Source organism: Cervus elaphus, chromosome 10 (genome assembly GCF_910594005.1).
Source record: "Cervus elaphus chromosome 10, mCerEla1.1, whole genome shotgun sequence".
NCBI classification, from domain to species: domain Eukaryota; kingdom Metazoa; phylum Chordata; class Mammalia; order Artiodactyla; family Cervidae; genus Cervus; species Cervus elaphus.
In genome coordinates this window covers 22,440,856-22,462,576 of record NC_057824.1, presented here as the reverse complement: position 1 = coordinate 22,462,576, position 21,721 = coordinate 22,440,856, and the positions used below count along the sequence as shown (strand labels likewise).

At 53.7% G+C, this 21,721-nt stretch overlaps 1 protein-coding gene across 1 annotated transcript in view; it reads left to right on the top strand.

Moving 5' to 3' along the window:
* Positions 1-2,319: 2,319 nt before the first annotated feature.
* Positions 2,320-21,721, top strand: part of USP7 (ubiquitin specific peptidase 7) — a 53,429-nt gene continuing 34,027 nt past the window's right edge. The window contains exon 1 of the mRNA XM_043914292.1: positions 2,320-2,721. Coding sequence (XP_043770227.1) covers positions 2,637-2,721 — 85 coding nt within the window. The 5' untranslated portion in view covers positions 2,320-2,636. The remainder of the gene's footprint in view (positions 2,722-21,721) is intronic.

Below are 21,721 nucleotides of genomic sequence, written 5' to 3'. Positions count from 1 at the left end.
TTTCTAGCAGTCACTCTCCAAACCCTTAACTGTCCTTAATCTATCTTTCATCTCTATAGATTGATTTTTCCTGCTCTGGACATTCCGTGTCATTGGAATCATCATGCGCTATAAGATCCTTTCTGTCTGGCTTCTTTAACTCAGCACAGTCTTTTCAAGCCTCATCCAGCTTTTTTTAAAAAATTAAATTTATTTTAAATGAAATGATGAATATTTTTAAAGATATAAGGTATAATTCACAAAGATAGACATCATAAATCATTAGACACCTTAACAACAAACAAAGATAAAGCAAAAAATCAGAATAAATACAAGGGAAAAGAATATATAATTATAGTGAGACATATTAACATTTCTCTGAGAATATTTTATCAAGTGTAGAAAAAGTAAAAATAGGAGCATCTTGAATGATGTCATTAATAATTTAAATATAATAGACTTACATTTAATTAATTTATATTAATCCATTCTTCATTTCCAAATAGTATTTTACTGTATTGGGTGTACCACATTTAGTTTAACCATCATGCAAGGTATTCCTTACTCTTATCCTTTTTTAATTCCCGGATTGGTTCTGAACCCAGTGATGAAGATAAGGTTGGCCAGTGTGGAACCCGATAGGCACCACTATCATTGCCTGCCACCCCTTCCGCCAGAGCGGTCCTGTCTGCCCTCCCCCAAGTGAGAAGGGTTCATTTGCATCTGAGAACCGTTCATTAGCATTTGTGTGAATAACAACACCTCTTCCTAATCTGGGGGGAGATGCTGGGGCTGGACTGATTCCTCGTGAAGTGGCTCCTTCCCTCTTGAATGTCACTGCTTGGGTCCAGCAAGAAATTCACTGGTGGGAAATGCTTGAGGGGGCGGGCGGGATCTCATCACATTTGAATCATACATTCATTCAACAAATATGTATCTGAGTACTTGCTCTGTCCCAGGGCGCTTGGGATACCACAGAGAACAAAACATTCTTTTCCCGGTAGGGAGACGGACAGTGAATCAAGTAGAGAAAACCGGAGAGAAATGCAGGGACAGGAGATGAGCAGATAGAAAATCTTCCTGGTCATTTGAGGGCAAAATTATATTCTCCCTGGAGACGGTCACTAAGAGATACAGTAGAGACGCAGAGATGTATGTATCCTTCTCCACTCCCTTCTTCATCCACACTGCCTTGGTTTTCATCAGAAAGTTGAGACCCCAGTCGCCGGTCTCCCAAGGAATGGGAAGGAGGCAGGCCCTAAATGATCTTAGCCAGATTGGGTTGATGTGAAGGGAATCAATTAATGCCAGATCAAGAGGTACTTGGGCTGGTTCTGAGGGGACCAAAACCTGGTGTCTGGTTTGGGCTCCAGTGAGAAAAGTTCTCGCAAAGCGCGGCACTGGGTTGAATGGATTACACATCTGTTTTCAAAGAGGTAAAACAATCATCACCAGGGCCAGCAAGGGCTGACCGGCGCCGGCCGCTCGCTCCGATCCGGGCCGTCTTCTGCCGAGTCCCCGGGCGACATCAGCCAACCCTCCCGCGGTCACTGGGTCCGGGCAGGGTTTCGGCCACTGCACCCCCCGCCCCCCTCCCCGGACGGCCCTGGGGCTTCCTGGGTTGACCACACGCCCGGGGACGGGGCACCTGCCGGGGCCACTCTCCCCGCTAGGACTGGGGCCCCCGGGCGCGCACGCCGGGGCTGGGCCGCGAGGCTCCGGGGCGGGCCCCCCGGGTCGGGAGAGGCCGAGGCGGGCGGCGCGGGGCCGCTGCGCTGAGGGCCGCGAGCGGGCGGGCGGGCGGACCCAGGCGCCGGCGGCGGCGGCGGCGGTGGCGGCGGCAGGCTGGCCGCGCCCCGCTCCGCCTCCCCGCTCCGCCTCCCGCTCCCGCTCCGCCCTCCGGCGCGGCGCCCGCCCGCCCGCTCGCTGCGCCGCCCGCCCGCCCGCTCTCGTCGCTCGCAAGCTCGCTCTCGGGCCCCCCATGCGGATGTGACATTTCACGCCGCCGCCATTTTGAGAGCGAGCCGAGCCGAGCCGCCGGGCGCCGCGTCCGCTGCCGGAGCCCCGACGACGACGCCGAGGAGGCGGAGGCCGCAGCGCCCCGAGCGCGGCCGGCCCGTCGCCCGCCCGCGCCGCCGCCGCCGCCGCCGCTCCCGCCGGCCCCCGGCCCCGCAGGCCCGCCGCGGCCGGCCAGGCCTCCCGCCCGCCGCGCCCGGCCCGAGGCGGGGCTGACTCCGCGGCCCCCGCCCGGCCGCCCACCGCCCCCGGCCGGCCCGCGGCCCCGCAGCCCCGGCCCCGGCGGCGGGAGGCGGGCCCCGCGGCGGCGGCGGCGGCGGCGGCGGGAGCGGCGGCTGAGGCGGCGGCGGCCGCAGCAGCGAGCGACGAGGCCGCCCGGCCCGACCCGCCGCCCGCCCGCCCGCCTCGGCGCCGAGATTGGGCGAATCGCGAGCAAGTACGTGCGCGTCTCCCTGCCTCCGCCGCCGCCCGCCGTGGGCCGCCCCGGGGCCGCCGCCGCCGACGACGCGCGCGAGGAGGAGGAGGAGGCCGCCCCGCCGCCGCCGCCGCCGCCGCCGCCGCCCCGGCTCGCCGCCGCCGCCCGCCCGCCGGGCCCGCAGCCCCGGCCCCCGGCCGCAGGCGAGGCCCAGGCCGCGGCCGACATGAACCACCAGCAGCAGCAGCAGCAGCAGCAGCAGAAAGCGGGCGAGCAGCAGCTCAGCGAGCCCGAGGACATGGAGATGGAAGGTGAGGCCCCGCGGGCCGGCCGCGGCGGGGGCCGGGGGCGCCTTCCATTGTGGCCGGGGCGGGGGGGGCGGAGAGCCGCGGGAGCCACGCGAGGGGCTCGCCATCTTTACGCAGGCTCCGGGCGGCCCGCGGGCCTCGGCCGGGCCGTCCCGGCCCGGCCGACGCTGCACCGTCATGCCGGGGGCCCGGCGGGTGGGGGGCGGGCGGCATGCGCACCGTCCCCCCCACGCCTCCCCGCCCGCTGCATTGTCCGGCACATGGGGTCCCCCGGCGGCCTTCCTGGCCGGCACAAAGCGCCCGGAGCCCCCCTAGTTGTAAAGGAGGGCGCTCCGGGCCCGGCCGCGGAGGGACGCGGGCGCTTGCGGGCTCTGCCGTGCGCCTCGGGTGGGGAAGCCGGGCTCCGGGGAGCTGTGTCCCCCACGGCCCCGGTGGGGCGTCGCGTGGTTTCCCCGCTTAACGCTTGGGAAACCGGAGACCTCCGTGGGCTCTGGAGCTCGGCCCGCACCTGCTCGCGCGCACTCTCTCCCCCCACCCCGAGAGCCCACCGGGGGCTTCGAAGCGGGGCTCCCCCCGACCCCCACCACCACCACCCCGATCGCTCCGTAGCAACACTTGCTGGCCTCCGGCTTGGTTTGGAAACACCTGCAAGGGGCGCAGAGGTTCGCAGCCTCTGGACGGGCCCAGGATTCGGAACCGGGCGCGCTCTTCGTTTCCGAGTTAAGTCGTTTTGCGGGGAGTTAGGTAACCTGGCTGTGTGCGGTGCCTCAGGCCAGGTATGCGTTTGAAACTACGTGAGCCGCCCCCCCCCCCACCCCCCCCCCCAGCCTACGACTCCTTACCTCCGAATTCAACCTGACTTCAGAGGTAACTTAATTTTCTGTCTAGATGCCGGCAGTTTTTCAGACTGCTCAGCTTTGAGATAATAACAAGGGCTTGGTAATAGAGGTTTGATGTAGAGGGTCTGGACAGGAAAGGGTCTTGCTTGGGCTTACATAGCACAATCAGAGCTGGTGGTTCGAAGGCTCGTGGCCCAAGTGCTTGAAAGGGCAAAGTGTAAGAAGTCTTCAGAGAGGGTCCTTAGCTATTTCGAGAGGGGGACAGACAGGCAGGAGTCAAAAAGAGGGCTTCTGAATGAAGGGGGTATTGAATGAGCTGAACTTAAGTTGCTTTCAGCCGGAGATTTTGGGCTGCGGAAATGAACAGGGGCGCTAAGGCAGCGTTCCTGCCATGGGGTGCTGCACCCTGGTTGGTGGAAACTCACCGTGACTGGTACTCCCCTGTGAATAACAAGGGGCGGCCAGCAATTGAATGTGCCCTGAAAAAAATTGGCCTGCAGGATAGCAAAAGGCAAAGTGGTGGAGATGCCGGCAGAAAGCACTTCCCACTGGAATTTCAGTGGCCACTAATGGGGGACAGGGCAGCCCATCCACGGCCAGGCTGGGGCTGTGTCTTCTGACCCCAGCAAGGCAATAACTTCATAGAGCTTTTGTCATGTGTCATTAAGCCAACTAGCCAGAGGAGTACATTGCCCGGGAGGATTTTGAATATTAAAAAAGGGGTTGCTTTTCAGTGTCCTTTTTAAGTATCATCCTGTCGAGACAAAAACCCAATAGTTAGGTTGTCTTAGCACTTTTTCAAGTGTTTTAAACACAAGCGATAGCTGATCAGCATGACCCCCAATGCAGAGCGGATTTCTGGGGTAGAGCTGCGCCTCTGGGGAAGTAGTCATGTCCACAAGTTTCAAGGGCTTTTCTCAAAGACCAGAGAGTGTTGAGTGGGGGAAGAATTTTCAGAAGTCATGCCTGCTGTTAAGACTACTTTATTTTCTCTAGGAGTTTTTGGTTCTCATATGCAAGTTTGCGTTGGAAAAGTCACCCATAAAATCACTAACCTGCAAATTTACTGCCTTTTCAAACTGGATCACAGAGGTTGTAGTTTACTACTACTGATTCCATAAACTTACAACCCTTGTTTCTTTCAAGTGGGTCTCTGTCCTGGATTTATTTTTCAGAAGGTACCTTGTCTTTGTAGGGCTTACGGTCGTCACCTTCTCCTTGTAGGCTTAGGGCTGTCGACACTCTGTGAGCTCCTACAGGTGTGCCGTCTAAAAAGCCGCTTGTGTCTCAGGCAATCTCTGTCAGCCTTTCTTAGCCTTCCCACTCCTCAAATGTGGTACTCGGTTTAAAAGAATCCTTCCTATTAAAAAGCGAGAAGGGTGGGGTTGTGGTGATCCACTGTGCCTGGCTTCATAAGCCAGGCTCTGCAAATGTCTGCACCTGTTTGGTGTTCACCTTGGTTCCCATAGACTCAGCAGCTGAAAGCTGTCAGGGCTCTGATCAGCTTGAGGAGTTCTGCCCTTGAGGAGCATCGCTTGCCCACTGCTCCTAGGCAGGCTGGTTTCAGAGGAGCCGGAGAGGCTGGTTAGATTGGCGCTTTTCCCCTATCAACAGGTTAATTGGCTCTCCTCCTGCTCTGCTGTAAAGGGGTCGCATTTATTTATTTTTTTCTTGACTGACTCTGCACACCCTTTGTATGTCTGCTGGAGAATAACTGCTCAGGCCAAGTTATTTTTAAAATGTCTTGTTTTGAGCAGTTGGGAAAGTTCAGAAGGGCAGAGAGGGAAAAGATGGGGGGGCGGGTATGGTGGCAGTTCATTGGGGTCGCGACCACATGCTTCCTTCCTGTGAGGCCTGTGCACGTTTTCAGGTTGGGAGGCAAATAGCATTGTTGAGGTGTGGCCTCCATCGGGGCCTGGCCAGGAATGAATTTGCTCGGCAGTTTATTTACCCTCCAACTCCGGGGCAGTGCAGGCCAGGGGGCTGCGGGAGGGACCCGCACTGGCCTCTGCCCTCTGGGGTACTTCAGAGGTGATAATCAGGGCTGTTCATGCCCCCTAGGAGTCAACAGGAAGTTTTCCCGAGGCCTCCCTTCTGCTGCTCAGGGCTGGCTGGCACCAGCGTCAGTACCTCGGTGTGTGTTCCCTGGTGTGATTCTGCTGCCCGCGTGAGCAGTCTGAGTGTCATCTTTGAAACTAATGGGGACAGACAGTTTCATTTTGTACTTTTGTACAACGCTCAGACCATTGCTACCAGGACCCCAAGCTGGGAGCAAATCAATGAGTGTGGTCCACCGTTTCTGAAAAGAATTCGTCACTGACTTCTGTGTCTTTTTGTTTGGGGTGCCCCAATGGTGGATTTCTTTTTCTTTCAAACCTGTGTGGGTAGATTTCACAGAGTTTCAAGTTACCTTTCTGCTAAAGCAGGTTTAGGAATAGAAAGTGAGTTGTCTTGTACACGTGCCTCCAAATAGACTACACCTGGGCATTTTAGTCCATCTAAAGCATGTTTCCTTTTCAGCACCATAACAAGGCAAAAGTCAAATAATGTGAGAATATAGTTTATCCTCTCACAGTAGCTTCGGTTGGTAAAAGAACCCTACGAAGTGAGCATCAACTTGGGAGAATCCAGAAAAAAAAATTTTTTTTTGAAGAATTTAGGCCAAACCTAAAAACATCTGACTCTGATGTGAGCCTGTCAAGTTTTGATGGGTTTGAAAGTTACTCTCCACAGGCATTTACCCTCCTGATTCTTCCAGACTGCTGACCTTATCTATTAACAAAAGATTGATTAAGTTTTATAACACATAACTGGGGGAAAAAAATGTATACTTTCATCTTGGCTTTTTTGGGGGTGGGGGCGCAGTCAGTTTTGTGGAAAGGGAGAAAGAAGCCGTTGTGTGAACTCAAGGAAGGCAGGTGGCCGGAGAGCGAGTACAGGCTTAGCGCCAGGCGTGAGTCTGAGCTTGGACTTTGCCATTTAATTGTTGTGTGACCTCAGCACGTTGCTTAAGCCCTCAGTTGTTGCATCCCGGAAAGGGAGGTCGGTGGGACCCTGCAGGGTGGCCGTGAGGGTGGAGGCAGGTGTGTGCAGTGCTGGGCGCTGTGGTGTTCAGTCACCGTGTTGTGATGGTCACAGGGTCGCAGTTGGGGCGGGGACAGGCGCAGGTTAATCAGGCGTGCCACGCGCAGGCGGGGCCGGCTGGTACTCGTGTTTCTGCAGTAATTATATCCTAACATGGATTAGGAAGCAAACTGACCAGCCTCAGTCCAAGCAGCATTGTTTATGAAACCCTGGGCTTGATGTGCTTAAGCAGATATTTAAGGTTAATGATAGACTATTTTAAGAAAAATGCCATGGGCTCAGGAGGAGAGGATGGTGGATTTGGTGTGGTGGGACACTGTTGGGACACCTGGTCAGCTTGGGGGCCTTCTGCTGAGGGTATTATTTGACGATTATCCAGTATCCAGAATCTTGACGTGGTTGCCAATCACGTTTGTCGCAGGGAGGCCGGGTCACAGGAGTGTCCCAACCTGGAAGTTGGCCCTGAGTTCTTGTCTCTAAATCCCACGTCCTGTTAACCAAACCCTTTCGGTGTTCCACCCGCCAGGCCCCTGTTGCCTCATGCTGGGACTTTGCAATAGGCCTCTTACTGTTCCCTGCTTCCTCTCTTCCCTGCAGGCTGCCTGGTCCCCGCCCTGCTTAAAGGACTCAGGTGGGCTGCCTTCCTCATCCAGGTGCATGGCTAGTTGCCCAGGCCTGCGCGGATGCCTGGCCCACTTTGTGCTTCAGGCTCCGAGCGCGCGCACACACCTGCACTGCACGGGGGCAGCCGTGGCTTTCAGGCCCTGTTCTTGACGTGGGTAGTGTCTGCCTCTCCTTGGCTGCACACAGCACAGAGACCCCAGGAAAGAGGCCCAGCAGCCGTTCATTCATTTTCCCAAACTTATCTGGTGGTCTCAGGCACTAGCCTTGCATAAGAGCCGTGTCTTTGACCTGTGGGATTGCCGCTGTATCCTCACCTTCCTCACCCCGGGACTGTTCCTCTTCTGTTAAGTGTTTCTGTGGGAGACACTCATTCAGGAAACGGCAACCCTAAGGCAAAACAGTAGTACCGGAGGTGGCTGGCTGGCCAAGTTGGTGTGAAAGAGAATGCCGAAGCCATAAACCAATTTCGCTTTGATAGCTGCTAATTCAGTTTTATTGCTTTTAACGTTCAGTTGCTTCGATTGGCATTTTTGATCCTTTTGCCAGGAAAAGGTCTTTTCCCACACACAGGGCATCAATGGACCTTAATGATGTTTCCTTTTGAGTATTTTTGAGTTTGTTATTGTTTCTGGTTTTTTGCCTGAATAGTTCATAGCCTGGGTGCTTCTCCTTGATTTCCAAGGCAAAGGAACTTTGGAGACTGGAGTTGTAACAAGGTGTTTCTTGAGATGTACTATGACAGTTATATGTTAAAATGTCACCTGCTTCACAAACTTCTTGTTTTGAACTAATTTGGACTTAGGAAAGTTGGAGGAAGCAGGATTTTTAAGTGTCAGGCGTAGGCAAGAAAGTCAGTTATGCCATTTTGGTAGTAAGTTAACACACGACTCGGCTAATGAGAAGTCACATGTGTTGAAACCCTCTTGAAGAGAAGCAGGCCTACTTCTGAGCGTTGGTGGTGTAGACTTGGAAGTTGGCAGCCGGAGGTAACTGGAAAGTTTGTTGGGTAGGGAAATACACGGACCTGGATAAGAGTGACTGCTTCCAGAACTTAAAGATGCTGCTGTGAGCTAGGAAGAGCCAGGGTGTGGGGATGGGGGGGAGGGGACTCCGCGGGGTCACGCCTTGAGGAGGAGGAGTGTCGTTGTCATTGGTGTTGGGCAGAGAAGGCCGGGACTGGAGGGCGCACCGCCTGGGTGCGCTGGTCAGAGCTGGTGCTGCATTGCTGCCCCCTTGGCTGGGACCACTGTTATGTTAATATTCGCAGAGATGCCCAGGTGACCTTCCAGGGGGTGCAGGTCATCCAGTCGACCGACCGGGGCTTTACCTTTCCAAATGTGAGGGAGCACCATGTCAAAGTCTTGGGGCGGTGGGTGGCTCTGTGTCATTTGGGAACCTAAACGATAAAGGGAGGGAAGTCCCCGTCCTTGTGCAACCACAACAGTTCCACGAGCTCCCGCCTGGCATAGGATATTGGAAACCCAGGCCCGCCCGCCTGCCCGCCCTGGGCAAGGGAGGCCAGTGACTGGTTTCCCTGACATCCTGCTACTGGGAGGGTAGCGTCCCGTGTGAGGTACCAGCCCAGGAATATGGACCAGGAGAAGGTCTGACTGGTGCAGTAAGTTGGTAAACTGGCCTGTGCTTTGGAGAGGGGCTGTGTGAGATTGTTGGGGTGATGTGTGATGCAGAGCGCGATCACATGCAGGGCGTGACTCCAGGTGTCTGGGTGGCAGTCTGACCTCTTGGCTCCCTCCCACCACCCCCTTTATGGTGCTTTCAGAAGGACTTGGGGGCGCTTTTCTCTATAGGCTGAGCAAACTAGGCTTATGCATCTAGAATTGCAAGTACATTTCATCAATATGACTTTGGGGAATAAATTACATTTCAAGGCTCTTAATTGACCCGGTGCAATTGCAGTTTTCAAACAAGCACCTGTAATACTCTTTAGCCTGTTTACATGGCTAGATATCCAGCCGCTCCTCTGAAATAGTGAAGGGCAGGTAGTTTTCTTTTCCTAATTGAAGTATAGTTGGTAGTAGGTAATTTGGAAGTGCTAGCTTCTTAGAGTTGGTAGTTTGTCAGTTTGGAGGAGAAATTATTCAGTCAAACAAATTGGGTGTGAATTGGTTAAAGACATTCCTCAATCCCTAACCTCAGTTTCTCTTTTATAGCCATCATAGGTGGACCAGTCAGAGTGTTTCCCCACGAATCTCAGCCTTTCCCTCCTGTGTTCAGCGTGTGAGGGCAGAGGCAAAGCAGATGGGGCTGGCGTGCCTGGCCCGCAGGATGTCCCCCAAGAAGCTGGTGGGTGAGGTTGCTGAGCTGAGCCCCACGCTTTGGGCAGTCCCCCTCCTCCAGCTCTGTGTGATGTCCAGCCCGCACTAGCCTGGGGGCTCCTCCTCTTTCTGAAGCACTCCAAGCCTCCTACTGCTACTGATGAGGACAGATTAAACCTGGTTTCCTCCCGGGACCCGTACTGCTGGAGAAGGCCACTCGGGTCTTGGGAGCAGGAGAGAGGATGCTCAGGGTGTAACCTGTACTGTGTAGTAAGGTGGCCACCGGCCACACGGTGGCAATCGCAGTCCTTAACTGACCAGCCACGCCACAGGGATTCAGTCGCTGCCCATGGCCAACGCCGCCGCCCGGAACGAGCAGATGCAGCACGTGTTGGCCGTGCAGAAAGTGTTGATGGCCAGAGTTCACCTAAACAGTCTGGTTGGAGCCTTAGCTAGCGGGTGCTTTCTGGTAGCGTTAGTGTCATGTTGCCTGTTGGAAAGATACAGTGTGTCCTGGAAAAGCTAAGTTAAAATGAGTGAATGAATAGTGCCTGGGCAGATGCTGCAGAGCAGGCTTTCTCGGGTTATTTGTGGTGAAGATCCAGTTTGTTTGTCTTTTTTTATTTTCCAGTTCGCTTGTGGACAGTTTCTTTCTGTGTTTTGTAAGCAATACAGGGTAAACAAATTATTTAAGAAATGAAATAAAAATGCCCATACAGAATGCGCACCCTACGTTATTATTACATTAAAGTCACATTTCAACAGTTATCACTTAGAAGAAACGCATAGGAAGAAATTGGCAGAAGTTACATGTGTTCACTGAAAGTGCAGAGAGGCCCTTGGTTTGAGGAAATGTGCTCCGGCCCCATGGTAACTAAACAGTTTTGTGTGAAATAGCAGTTCCCCATGTAAAAAGCTTGCTTGCACACTTGGAAGGAATGCCACGTATACGACGAGTCTTTTTTGTTTATTTGTTTTGTTTTTGATCATTTTTGGCTGTGGCGGGTCTTCATTTTCCTTGGTGTACAGGCTTTTCTCTGGTTGTGGCGTGTGGGGCCTAGTCTCTAGTTGCGAGTTTTTGGGCTTCTCACTGCGGTGGCTTCTCTTGGGGAGCCCAGATCCAGGGCATTGGACTTAAGCATTTGCAGCACGTGGGCTCAGCAGTTGGGACTTGCAGGCTCTAGAGCACAGGCTCATTAGCTGTGACGCCGGGCTTCGTCGCTCCTCCACATGCAGGATCTTCTCAGACCAGGGACCGAACCTGTGTCTCCTGCACTGGCAGGCGAACGCTGAACCACCAGGGAAGCCCACTGAGTAGTTTTCAAAGTAACAAGTAATCTTCTTGCTCCTGCTTGCTTGGGGGACATCCTTGCTCCCCGTGGAGCATGTTGATTCAGACCATCTCCATGTCTGTTTTACCGATAGTAAATCGTATGCACTTGAGTCCAGGGCTGCAGAGGTGTAGGTTGGGAGCTATGTGGGACACATGACGCCATGCTCCAGTTTACGGTGGGTAAACTGGCCTGCGCTCGGATGTGGTGGGGAAGTCAGGTCGCTGAGAAGTCTCCTCCCTTGCTCCTTGTTTCGGTGAGGCCAGAAGACGGCACCAGCCCGCAGGCTCCTGCAAAGGCGCCCTTGGTCCTCTCCACTCCGCTTTTTTGTTGGGTTTCTCCGAGCACCCACCAGGCCTGCTCCTGACTCCCCCGCACCCTGAGCCTGCTGCAGGGCTTCTGTCCTCAGATAGAGGGCCCTCCCGACTGGGGGCGCCGTGCTGGCTGCCCCTGCACTTGAGTGAGGGCTCCTGGTGAACGTGTGCAGGGAGGACTGGCCTGAAGAGTCAGTGGAAGAGTGAGGGTGTTGTGCTCAGAGGCGGGAGGTACCGAACAGCACCGTGGCCTTGGGACCTAGCGGGGGAGCGTCTGTGGCCCACAGAGGTCTGTCCTGATCCCCTGGAAACGGTGACCGCGACTGCCTGACGGGGTGCTTTGCAGCTGTTGTTAAGTTCAGGATCCCTGCATGGGGAGATGTTGCTCAGTCACTGAGTCGTGTCTGACTCTTTGTGACCCCATGGACTACAGCACGCCAGGCCTGCCGGTCCATGACCATCTCCCGGAGTTTGCGCAGACTCATGTCCATTGAGTTGGTGAGGCCATCCAACCGTCTCATCCTCTGTCGCCCCCTTCTCTTCCTGCCCTCAATCTTTCCCAGCATCAGGGTGTTTGCCAGTGAGTCAGTTCTTCGCATCAGGTGACCAAAGTATTGGAGCTTCAGGATCAGTCCTTCTGATGAATATTCAGGGTTGGTTTCCTTTAGCGTTGACTGGATGGGGAGGTGATCCAGTGTTATCCAGGTGGGCCCAGCATAATCACAGGGTCCTCCTTCCCCTGAGAAAGAGATGTGACGTGATGTGAGAGGCCACTGCTGGCTTCGAGGATGGACGAGGAACCCAGGAGAAGCAGGAAAAGGCCAGGAAGCAGATCCCGCCTCCAGAAGGAGCCCTGCCTGCAGATACACTGATTTGAGCCCGGGGAGGCCCATTTTGAACTTCTGACCTCCAAAGCTGAAAGGATAAGTGTGTGTTGTTTAAGCCAGTGAGTCTGCGGTGATGTGTTGAACCCCACTGGGAGATGGGTCAGGGTCCAGGAAGTGGATGAGAAGCGGCAGATGGGCGTCTGGGAAGGTGCACAGAGGCTGGGAGAGCGTGGCCGGCCCTCCCGGGGCCAGGCCGCTGGATGCCAGGGCTGTGCTGTGTCCACTTGTTGGCTCCTTCCCACAACTCTGATGTAGAGGCAGCAGCATCCCCATTTCACCCCTGAGCAAAACAGAGGTGCTGAGCACACTCCACAGCCTATCAGGGCTTGGCGGAAGTGGCGGGCTTTGAGTCAAGCCAGCCGGCGGCACAGAAATTTGTGTCTCGTCACATTCAGCAGACACTTGGTCATGACGTCGTGGTCACCCCCCTGCTGCCCTCTCCAACGGTTCCCGTCTCCCCGCCCGAAGTGGCAGGCTGCAGGTGGGCTCCTCAGGCGGAAGGTCTCTGTGTGGTTCACCACATGCTTTGAATGTAGAAGGCGGCTCTCTGCAGAGTCAGCCGGGCCGCCTTCCCTTCAGCACGTGGAGTGTGGCGGGTGGCAGAGGGAGACTCAAGGTGTTTCTGGAGGTAGATGCCTGCCTGCCTCGCTGAGTCAGGCCCTTAGTACTGTGAGCCTGAGCCAGAGTGAATCACTCCGAGCAGACCATCCAGGGCGCTGGGCGTCTGGAGAGATTTAAACTTGAGAAGGCAGGGAGCCTTGTCCGCCAGGGCTCAGGGTGCAGACCCGGAGGCCGCACGTCCACCCCGGTCCTCCGGTCAGCTCACCCACACAGCCCTGCGCCCACTTGTGAGCAGACAGAGGCTCCTCCAGCCACGCAGACGGCACCAGCCCGGCTGTCCCCCGCCCTGTCTCCGAGCCCCAGCCACCTGCACTTGTGTCCTCGGGGCCGCCTGAGCCATCTGTTTCTTAAGGCAGCAGCTTTCACCAGGTAGAAGACCGGGTCGGAGGGGCCACAGCCGGGGTCCTCGGTGGGGCAGGGGCTGAGAGGCCAGCCAGTCCTCTCACTTCTGACATCAGGCTAGCAGCGTGGGGGCGTATCCTGAACGTCCTCCTCCTGGGCCTCTTTTCCTGACAGTTTTAAAGGTTTAAAACACAAGATAGATACATACACACCGCTAATACGTTCACCACTGGGTTGGCCAAATTGCGGCCTCCAAGCACGTGGTTTGAAGGTGTCTGGAGAAGATGCAGATAAGTGAGGTAGCTCACGGGCATCCTCATTAGGACCCAGAATGCAAGTGATCCGTAGAGGTGACGCGTTCCTCCTCAAGGCGTGCGGCGGGCAGTGACCCAGACACTACCTCTCGGGGTCTGGACTGGTGGTGGCCGTGGGCTCCTGCTGGGCGCTCAGGTCGTGGGCATGGTGATGTTACAAGCAGGGTCCCGAGGAGCTGTTAGCAGTCCTCAGAATTCTCCTCCAGGTGGTCACTGATTACCCCCAGGGCTCGGGGAAGGAGGGAGAATTCTGTGATAGCCAGTATTTTCTTGGGAATCAGAGGTTATTTAAAATGTTAATTTCTCTTTTGATGAAGTTCAGTCTTTTACTTTTTAAGGGCTGTTCTTAAAATATTGCTTTCATTGTGGCTGTGTTGTTGGAGGGCTTGTGGTCATGTGACTTTGTTTTAGAGCTTTGTTTGTGATTAGACTTGTGATTTAGACTTTGTTTGTGATTATTACACCCCCTACTCTAGAGGCCAAGAGACCCAAGTCTCCGGGAGGGTGAAGTGATTGAAGTCAAATAAATACTCAGCTCCCCAGTCTCACCAGATCTGTTCAGGGGCATGTAGCACCTGTGGCTCGCCGCTTAGCAGCGGTGGACGGTCTACATCGTCACGGACAGTTCTAGTGGCCAGTTGCTGCTTCAGATCCAGCCTGTGAACTGGTTTTGGGAAACTGCCTTGGAGCGTATTGCTCAGAGTAACAGAAAACCAAGCATTTTCTTCTGTAGAAAACCCAGGAAGAGGGATCCGCAGACTGACTCCCCAGAGCGCCTGCTCACCCTTCGCCTTAGATCTCTGCTTCAGGCTCTGGCCCGGGTGCTTGACACAGAGGAAGAGAGGATCAGGTGTCAGCCGGAGGGGAGTCCGCGGGATCTAGAAGGGCCCCGGGAACACACTGCTAATGCGGAGAGAAAGGGATGACGGCCACGGAGGGGCAGATCCCGGGCTCTGAGGTGGGGAGAGCCGGTGCGTTCGGCTGCAGGGCACAGGGAGGTTGCTGACTTGCGTGAGCTGGGACAAGCCGGGGGGCTAGGATGTGAGTTCTGGGGACTCGAGGCGAGAGTGGCAGAGGTCTGGCTTTGGATGGATGGAGGCAGAGCCCTCTTTGCTTCCTGCCCAGGTGCGTGGATCGCAGTCAAATCTGAGCTGTGTTTCTCTGCCCTCCCTCCGTTAGTCTCTGAGGCCAGCGGCATTCCGTTCTCTCCACTGTGAATAGCCGTTTCTACCAGATAACTGAAGGCACTGCATTTTTACATTTTACTTTCAGTAGGCTGGGAACAGGCTGCTGTTCGCAATGCCTGTTAACCTTCATTTTACCTGCGTTGGTAACCATCATAAAGGTTAGATTTGCATCTGCGTGCCTGCAAGTCTCTGAAAAAATGTCTGTAGTCGCCACAAATTCTGAAATCACGAGTTATACTGATGATTCCCATCCGTCACAATTTGAGCCACCCATTTAAAGCGTCCGATTTATTGTGACCATCAGCACAGCGGAGTTTGAACGTTTTCGTTGCCCCCTGGAGCCCTGTGTGCAGCCCGCGGTCCACCCTCTTGGTGCCCGTTGTGGACACTGTGACCGCCTCACACACGTGTGGCCTCGCGTCCGGCTCCTTTCTGAAGCTAGAGAGGGAAGGATCAGCGCGCCGTCCCTTTTTATTGCTCAGTAGTATTCCGTCCTGTGGAGCCTCGCTGTGATTTGTATGGGATCAGAAAGATGTGCAGTCTCATGATTCTGTCGTCTGTAAGAGGTTTTCTTCAGTATTTTTAAAAGGGACTTGGAACTTTGTTGAGGATGTGATTCACCGCCAAATCTAATCGGCTGCGTGGTGTGGGGTGAGGGTGTATCGGTGTCAGCGGAGGGTTGTTAGCAGCAGAGCCGCATGGAGGCATTTATTAGGTTTCTCCCGCACACAGCTCTGCGAGCTGCTGACAGTCCGCTGGCGCTGGCACGGGAGGCCACCTGGCCCGTGGGCTGCGGAGGAAGACGGTGGCAGGTGGGTGGGCGAGGCTGGAGCGCATCCCTGTGGCTTCTCCCCGCGTGCTGCTGCCGACCTCACAAAGCGAAGGGCCCGCAGGCAGACAAGCCCCCAGGCATCGAGGAATGCGGGGGCTCCTTTGCTCACCCTCCTCACTGCTGGCAGACCGTCTCCTGCTGGAGCTCTGCGGGGAGGGGCCTGGGTTGCAGGTCGCTCAGGTGGCACCATCCACCCGGTGGCCTGGTCTCTGAACTGTCACTGCTGAGAACCCTGGAGAGCTGCTGGGTAGGTGGGTCACATCTATCATTATTTGCCAGGTAGAAATTAAAAATCAGTTATTCATTTAGAAGTAATAAACCAGTGTGTGGCAGCACATTTAATATAGTGGGTTTTCTCGGCCATGCCCACAGCCGTGGGATATTAGTTCCCCGACCAGAGCCCCTGGCAGTGAAAGCAGAGTCCTAACCACCGGATTGCCAGGGGATACCCACATGTGCAGGAGATATTTTCTAAAACAAAAGTTCAATGAGGAATGGCATTGTTCATACATTTTGCAGATTTATTGTCAGACTTGACAGGAGACAGCTAGATTTTCATATCTGCTTTTGCTGACAGCTGCAATGTACATTTTACTGGAGATATAAAGCAGCCCAGTCTTACAGAGGTGCGGCCCTGTCAGGTAATTGTGGCAGTTCGTTCATACTCCACCACGATTTGATAGCAGCTTAGGTTAATTGCAACATGCAGTTTGAAAACGCGATGAGTTAACTTTTCACGCTCTATTACTTGAAAACTTATCGGTTTGTCTTGAACTTTGAATGCTGCCTTTCTAATACTATTCATTGATCATTTGAAAATTCCGATTCACAGTTTACAGACCTTTTAAATGTTGGCGTATTTCATTGTACAGTTACATTAAAAAGTCCTTAAAACATCACATTTTCATTCAGCCTATCGCTGTTACCTAATTGGGTTGTAGTTAAATCTCCAGAAAGCTCATGGCACAAAGAGAGCGGTGACTTTCGATCTATATGTGAGAGTCACCTGCCACTAGTTGGCAGGTGAAAATGAAAGTCACTCAGTCCTGTCTGACTCTTTGCGACCCCATGGACTGTACAGTCCATGGAATTCTCCAGGCCAGAACACGGGAGTGGGTAGCTGTTCCCTCCTCCAGGGGATCTTCCTGACCCAGGGATCGAACCCAGGTCTCCCACATTGCAGGCAGATTCTTTACCAGCTGAGCCACCAGGGAAGCCCAAGAATACTGGAGTGGGTAGCCTTTCCCTTCTCCAGGGCATCTTCCTGACCCAGGGATCGAACCGGGGTCTCCTGCATTGCACTTGGTTTCTTTCCCAGATGAGCCACCGGGGAAGCCCGCCCAGTGGATGTAGTTGGATGATAATTAGCGACTGGCAGCTGAGTTGTCCACAGCAGCTAATTCCATGGTTCAGGCAGTGTTGGGTGGTCCCCTGCAATGGGAAATTGTCCTGTGGTCCAACACACACACTTAAAAATGTATAGGCTCCATTAAGATGAACAGATACCCTCTGAGAATTCAAGGAGAGGACAATTAAGTAGAAATAATTTGTGATTTTGATTATTTTGCTTCCTGCTCCTTCATCATGGCCGCATTCCACTTCCTGTTCTGTTTGGGTCTTTCCCCTCACTTTCTCCATTTTCCAGTGGCTTGTGTGGAACAGTTGGAGGAACTCTGAGTTTAAATGTAGCTTTTGAAACAGCACACCTTGTTTATGTACCTGAGTTCACTGGAGCAGAGTGTGTATCTGATCTCCCATTTTCCTGACTTCTTGACGTTCTTGACTCCCTCTCCCCGCCGAGAAAACGAGCTGTGCTGCAGTCATTCATGAACACGACCGCCCGCAGTTCCTAGGGTAGAAGGACTCAGACCTGCCTCTTTTCCGCTCTGTTTTCTTTGCCCATGTGGATAAAGTTCTGAACTTGTAATCCAAGGCGGTGTTTATTTAGAGAGTTGGTAAATCATATTCTTCTCCTTGCCCTACAGGTGTTTTTTCCTTTGCCTTTACACACAGTGAAGTGGGCAGCGTGGTCAGCGGCTCGGCGTTGGGCTCGGGGGCAGGTCTGTGTGCCCCCCGGCCCAGCAGGACCCAGAGCAGCCCCTCACGCCGGGCCGAGCTGCTCCTGTGTCTCCGTGCAGCCTTGTCGTCTTGCAGAATCGTACAGCTTGTAACCTGATCAGTAGTTCGTTGCTTTTTATTGCTGGGCTCTATTCCACAGAGGGACATCTGGGTTGTCTCCAGTTTTTGGCAGTTACAAATGAAGCCACTATAAATACCCATGTTCAGGCTTTTGTGTGAACATGAGTCTTCATTTCTCTAGAGGAAGGTGTCGAGCTGTTGGGTGAGGCGTGCTCCGTGGGGAACTGCCCACCTGCTTGCTGTCCGTGTGCCTGGGTCCTCTGCAGCGCCGCCTCAGCCTCGCCAGAGGTTTCGTCTCAGTCATCTCAGAGGTGGCGGTCGTTTAATTCAGACACCTAATAGCCCAGGCACACGTCTTTCTGTTTGTTTATTTGCCATCCTTGTACCCTCTCTCACGTGTCTGCTTAAGTATTGGGCTTTTTAAATTCTTACTGCTGTCAAGTCTGGAGAGCTCTTTATGTACTTAGTGTAAGTCCTTTGTCAGGAGATCTGAAAGGACTGTCTCCCAACCTGTAGCTTGTCTGTTTTTTCCCTTAGTGGTGTCTTTACAGAGAAGTCCATTTTATCAAAATTCTCTTTTATGGATCTTGGCTTTTGGTGTTATGTCTAACAATTCTTTGCTGGGTATCACATGATTACTTTTTAAAGTTTAAATGTTTGTTCACCTAAGATCCATTATGAGTTAGTATCTGTGTAAGGTGCGAGGTTGCAGTTTATTTATTTTTGTCTGTGAACATCCAACTCTTTCTTTACTGTTTGTTGAAAACACTATCTCTTTTCCTCTGAATTACTTGCACCTTTGTCAAGAATCAGGCAGTAATGTTGACACGGGCGTTTTTGTGGACTCTCCTGTTCTGTTCTGTGTCCACCCCTTTGCTAACACAGCTCCGTCTCAGCTGCTGAAGCAACTCAACTGCTCCTTTCAGAATTGTTTCCCTTATGTGCTGGGAATTTGACTGGAATAATCGTGTATCAACATACCGATCGATTTGGGGAGAACTGAGGTCTTCACCCCGCCTTCCAGCCCTTGAACGTGTCTGTCTCCTGCTCTGGTGCCTCTACCTGGGAAACTAGTCTTCCTCCTACTTTCTTTCGCCACTAGTTTTTTTAGAAGGTCTTGGATGTAAGTGTTCCTTGATAGTCTGGGTGGGCCCCCCAGAAAGGAGGGTCAGGCCTGAGTGATAGTCCAGTGGCACCAATGTGGGGAGAAAAAAAGACACCAGCCAGAAACGGCTTGGTCCTCCGTCCCAGGCTGTTCAGTTTGTGGCTTTGTACAAATAAAGGAACTCCCCTGACATGGGCTATGCTTGACTGGTTTGTTAAAGTTTTAATTAGCACAGTCAGAGTATGTATTTTAAAGATCTCTCCTCTGCTTCTGACCCCATTCTTCAGTCCCCGGATTTCCTTGTTTCCGTGAGTAGAAAATGCAGGCGTCTAAGGGCGGGTGTTGCTGTCTGCCCAGGTGTACGAGGATGACCGTCGCGGTCACAGATCACTGAGGCAGTCCCTCTGTGTGGGGTCTGCTGGAGGAGTCCCGCTGCCTCCCGCCCCCTTTCCCTTCCTGCTGCAGCCTGGCTGGGTGCTCTCAGGCCTCCGGCTGTGTTCTCCTTGTCCCTTTTCTCTGCGCTGTGGGGTTGCAAAGAGTCTTGGACAAGACTGAGCGACCAAACTGAGCTGATGGGTGGTGTTACCTTTTCTGTAAAGGCATGTGTACTTGCTGAGGCAACAGGAGGGCAAGCAAGACTCCATCCAAGGGGTGCACACTGCGTACTTAATGCGTGAGGGGTGTTGTCCTGCCCACACGCACCGCTCTGTTCCCTAAGGACTGCCTGCTCACTGAGTCCTCTCTGGGTGGGCCTTCTCCCTTCACAGTCTTGGTTTCTTTAAAACTACGTGAATGTGGGGTGAATTCATACACGCAAATTTTATAGATAAATGGGTTTTCCAAACACCACAATGGATTTGTGGGTTTTTTTAATTTATTTATTTTTGACTGTGCTGGGTCTTTGTTGCTGCATGGGCTTTTCTCCAACGGTGGTGGACAGGGGCTGCTCGCTAGCTGTGGCCATGGGCTTCTCACTGTGGCGGCCTCGTTGCAGAGCTCCCAGGCTCGTGGGCTCAGTAGTTGAGGCGCATGGGCTTAGCTACCCTCCAGCATGTGGGGTTTTCCCCGACCAGAGATGGAACTGGTCTCCTGCATTGGCAGGTGGGTTCTTCACCACTGAACCACCAGGGAAGCCCCAGAATGTTTATTTCTAGAGAAACAGTGCAGAAAGGAGAGCGTTTACACCTGCCCCAGTGCTCAGCTTCAGTTGGTGAAGAGCCTGCCTGCAGTGCAGGAGACCCCAGATCGAGTCCCGGGTTGGGAAGGTCCACTGGAGGAGGGATGGGCTACCCACTCCCATGTTCTGGCCTGGAGAAGTCCATGGACTGCATAGTCCATGGGGTCACAAAGAGTCGGACGCAACCTTCACTTTCGCTTTCAGGTGTTCAGGGCACACAGCAGTTCCGTGCAGAGCCCTCGGGACGGCTCTGCTCTAAAACTGGTTTGTCCCCACGCAGAACGGCCTGTTTTATTCAGTTCTTGTCCCCCCTGCCCCAACAGTGCAGCTTTATTGAGATATTCCATATACCCTGCAATTCAGCAGTTTTTAATAAACATAATTCACCCATCACTGCAGTCGGTTTATGGTACCTAAAAGAAACCCCTGTGCACCTCAGCCATCACCCTTCCCATCTCCCTCCCAGCTCTGGGCGACCACTGGTCTGCCTTCTAACTCTGTGGAAATCACTCTTCTGGACACCTGATATGAATGAATGGAGCCATACCACAGATGGCCCTTAGAATTAATGAGCACTTGTGTTTATAAAGTTTTTCTCTGTGAAACGTGCTTAGGTGTAAGAAACATGCTTGTGTACAATTTGGGGCATGTATGCTAGTTTTCTGAGAATAGATATTTAGAAATGGCATTCTGAGTTATGACTTTGGCTTTCATAAATATTGCCTTTGGGGAGAATGATTTGACTGTAAGTTTAGACTCCAGCCACTTGGCACCCATTCTGTGATATGAGACCCTCCGCATCTGTGGGCATCTCTAGTAGTTTTCACTGTTGATGTGGTAGACGAAGAGGGGTGTCCTGTTGATTAGGGGAGTTGGGCATACTCATTACTTGTGTTTCTTCGGGACCTCTCCTTGGCTGCAGTTGGCTTGTGCCGTCTTGACTTCAGCATCTCGTGAATCCTCGGGCTGCTGCGGGCTGCTTGTACTCGTCCTCCGTCCTGGAGCGTCCACATTGTCCCCCCTCTGCTGGGCTTGTTGGGGCTCGGTTTCCTCCTCGGCCACCAGACAGCCCTACGCAGTAGAGCAGATGAGACCGGACATGTGAGAAAGCAGCTGGGACGTGATTATAAGTTCCTCAGTTGGTCTGGGTGCACGCCCCTCTCCGAGCCCGGCCAGTGTCCACACCAGTCCGCGGTCGTGGTCTGTGGGGCAGATGTGATGGCGGTTTAGCGTGGTCCTCCAGAGAACAGACGAGTTTTGCATAATGAAGCCAAACGGAGAGCCCCAAACAAATAGTCTTATTTAAGGCACACAAGTTTATCCGTGGCCTTCCTTGGGGCTTTATTTTCCTATAACTGATGTAAATCTGAATTGTTTAAGAGCATGGAGCCCACCGTCGGGCTTCCGCACACTGCGTCTGCTTGGAACTTTCAGGCTCTCTGCAAGGCAGGAGCCGAGAAGCCCTCGTTTAGCAGGGCGGACACCACCCGCAAGTGGGCTTCCAGCTCCCTACATGGAGCCAGAGCATATAAAAATGAAACCCAGAACACACGTTAAAATGTGTTAACACAACTTAGTGTTGATTAAGTCACGGTCTCATTGTTAACGTGACCAGAGGAAGTCTAGAATCACTGGAGGCCGCCTTGCCCAGGGGCCAGGGGCACAAGAGCACAGAAAACTCACTCGCGCGCTCTCTCTCTCACGCATGCGCCCGCGCACACACATATACACACACACACACACACACTCCCCACTTCCTCCCAGGACCAGCTTCGGACGGACGCCTGGGCCCATGGTGGGTGGACAGGCTCGGTCAGATGGCTGCCTGGGGCTGGCAGCCAGGTCCAGACCCCCTGTTCCGAGTGGCACGTGCTTCCGGGCCACAGGTGGTTCCTCTTGGGACGGACGGGTGCTTGTGTGCATCGGGGGTT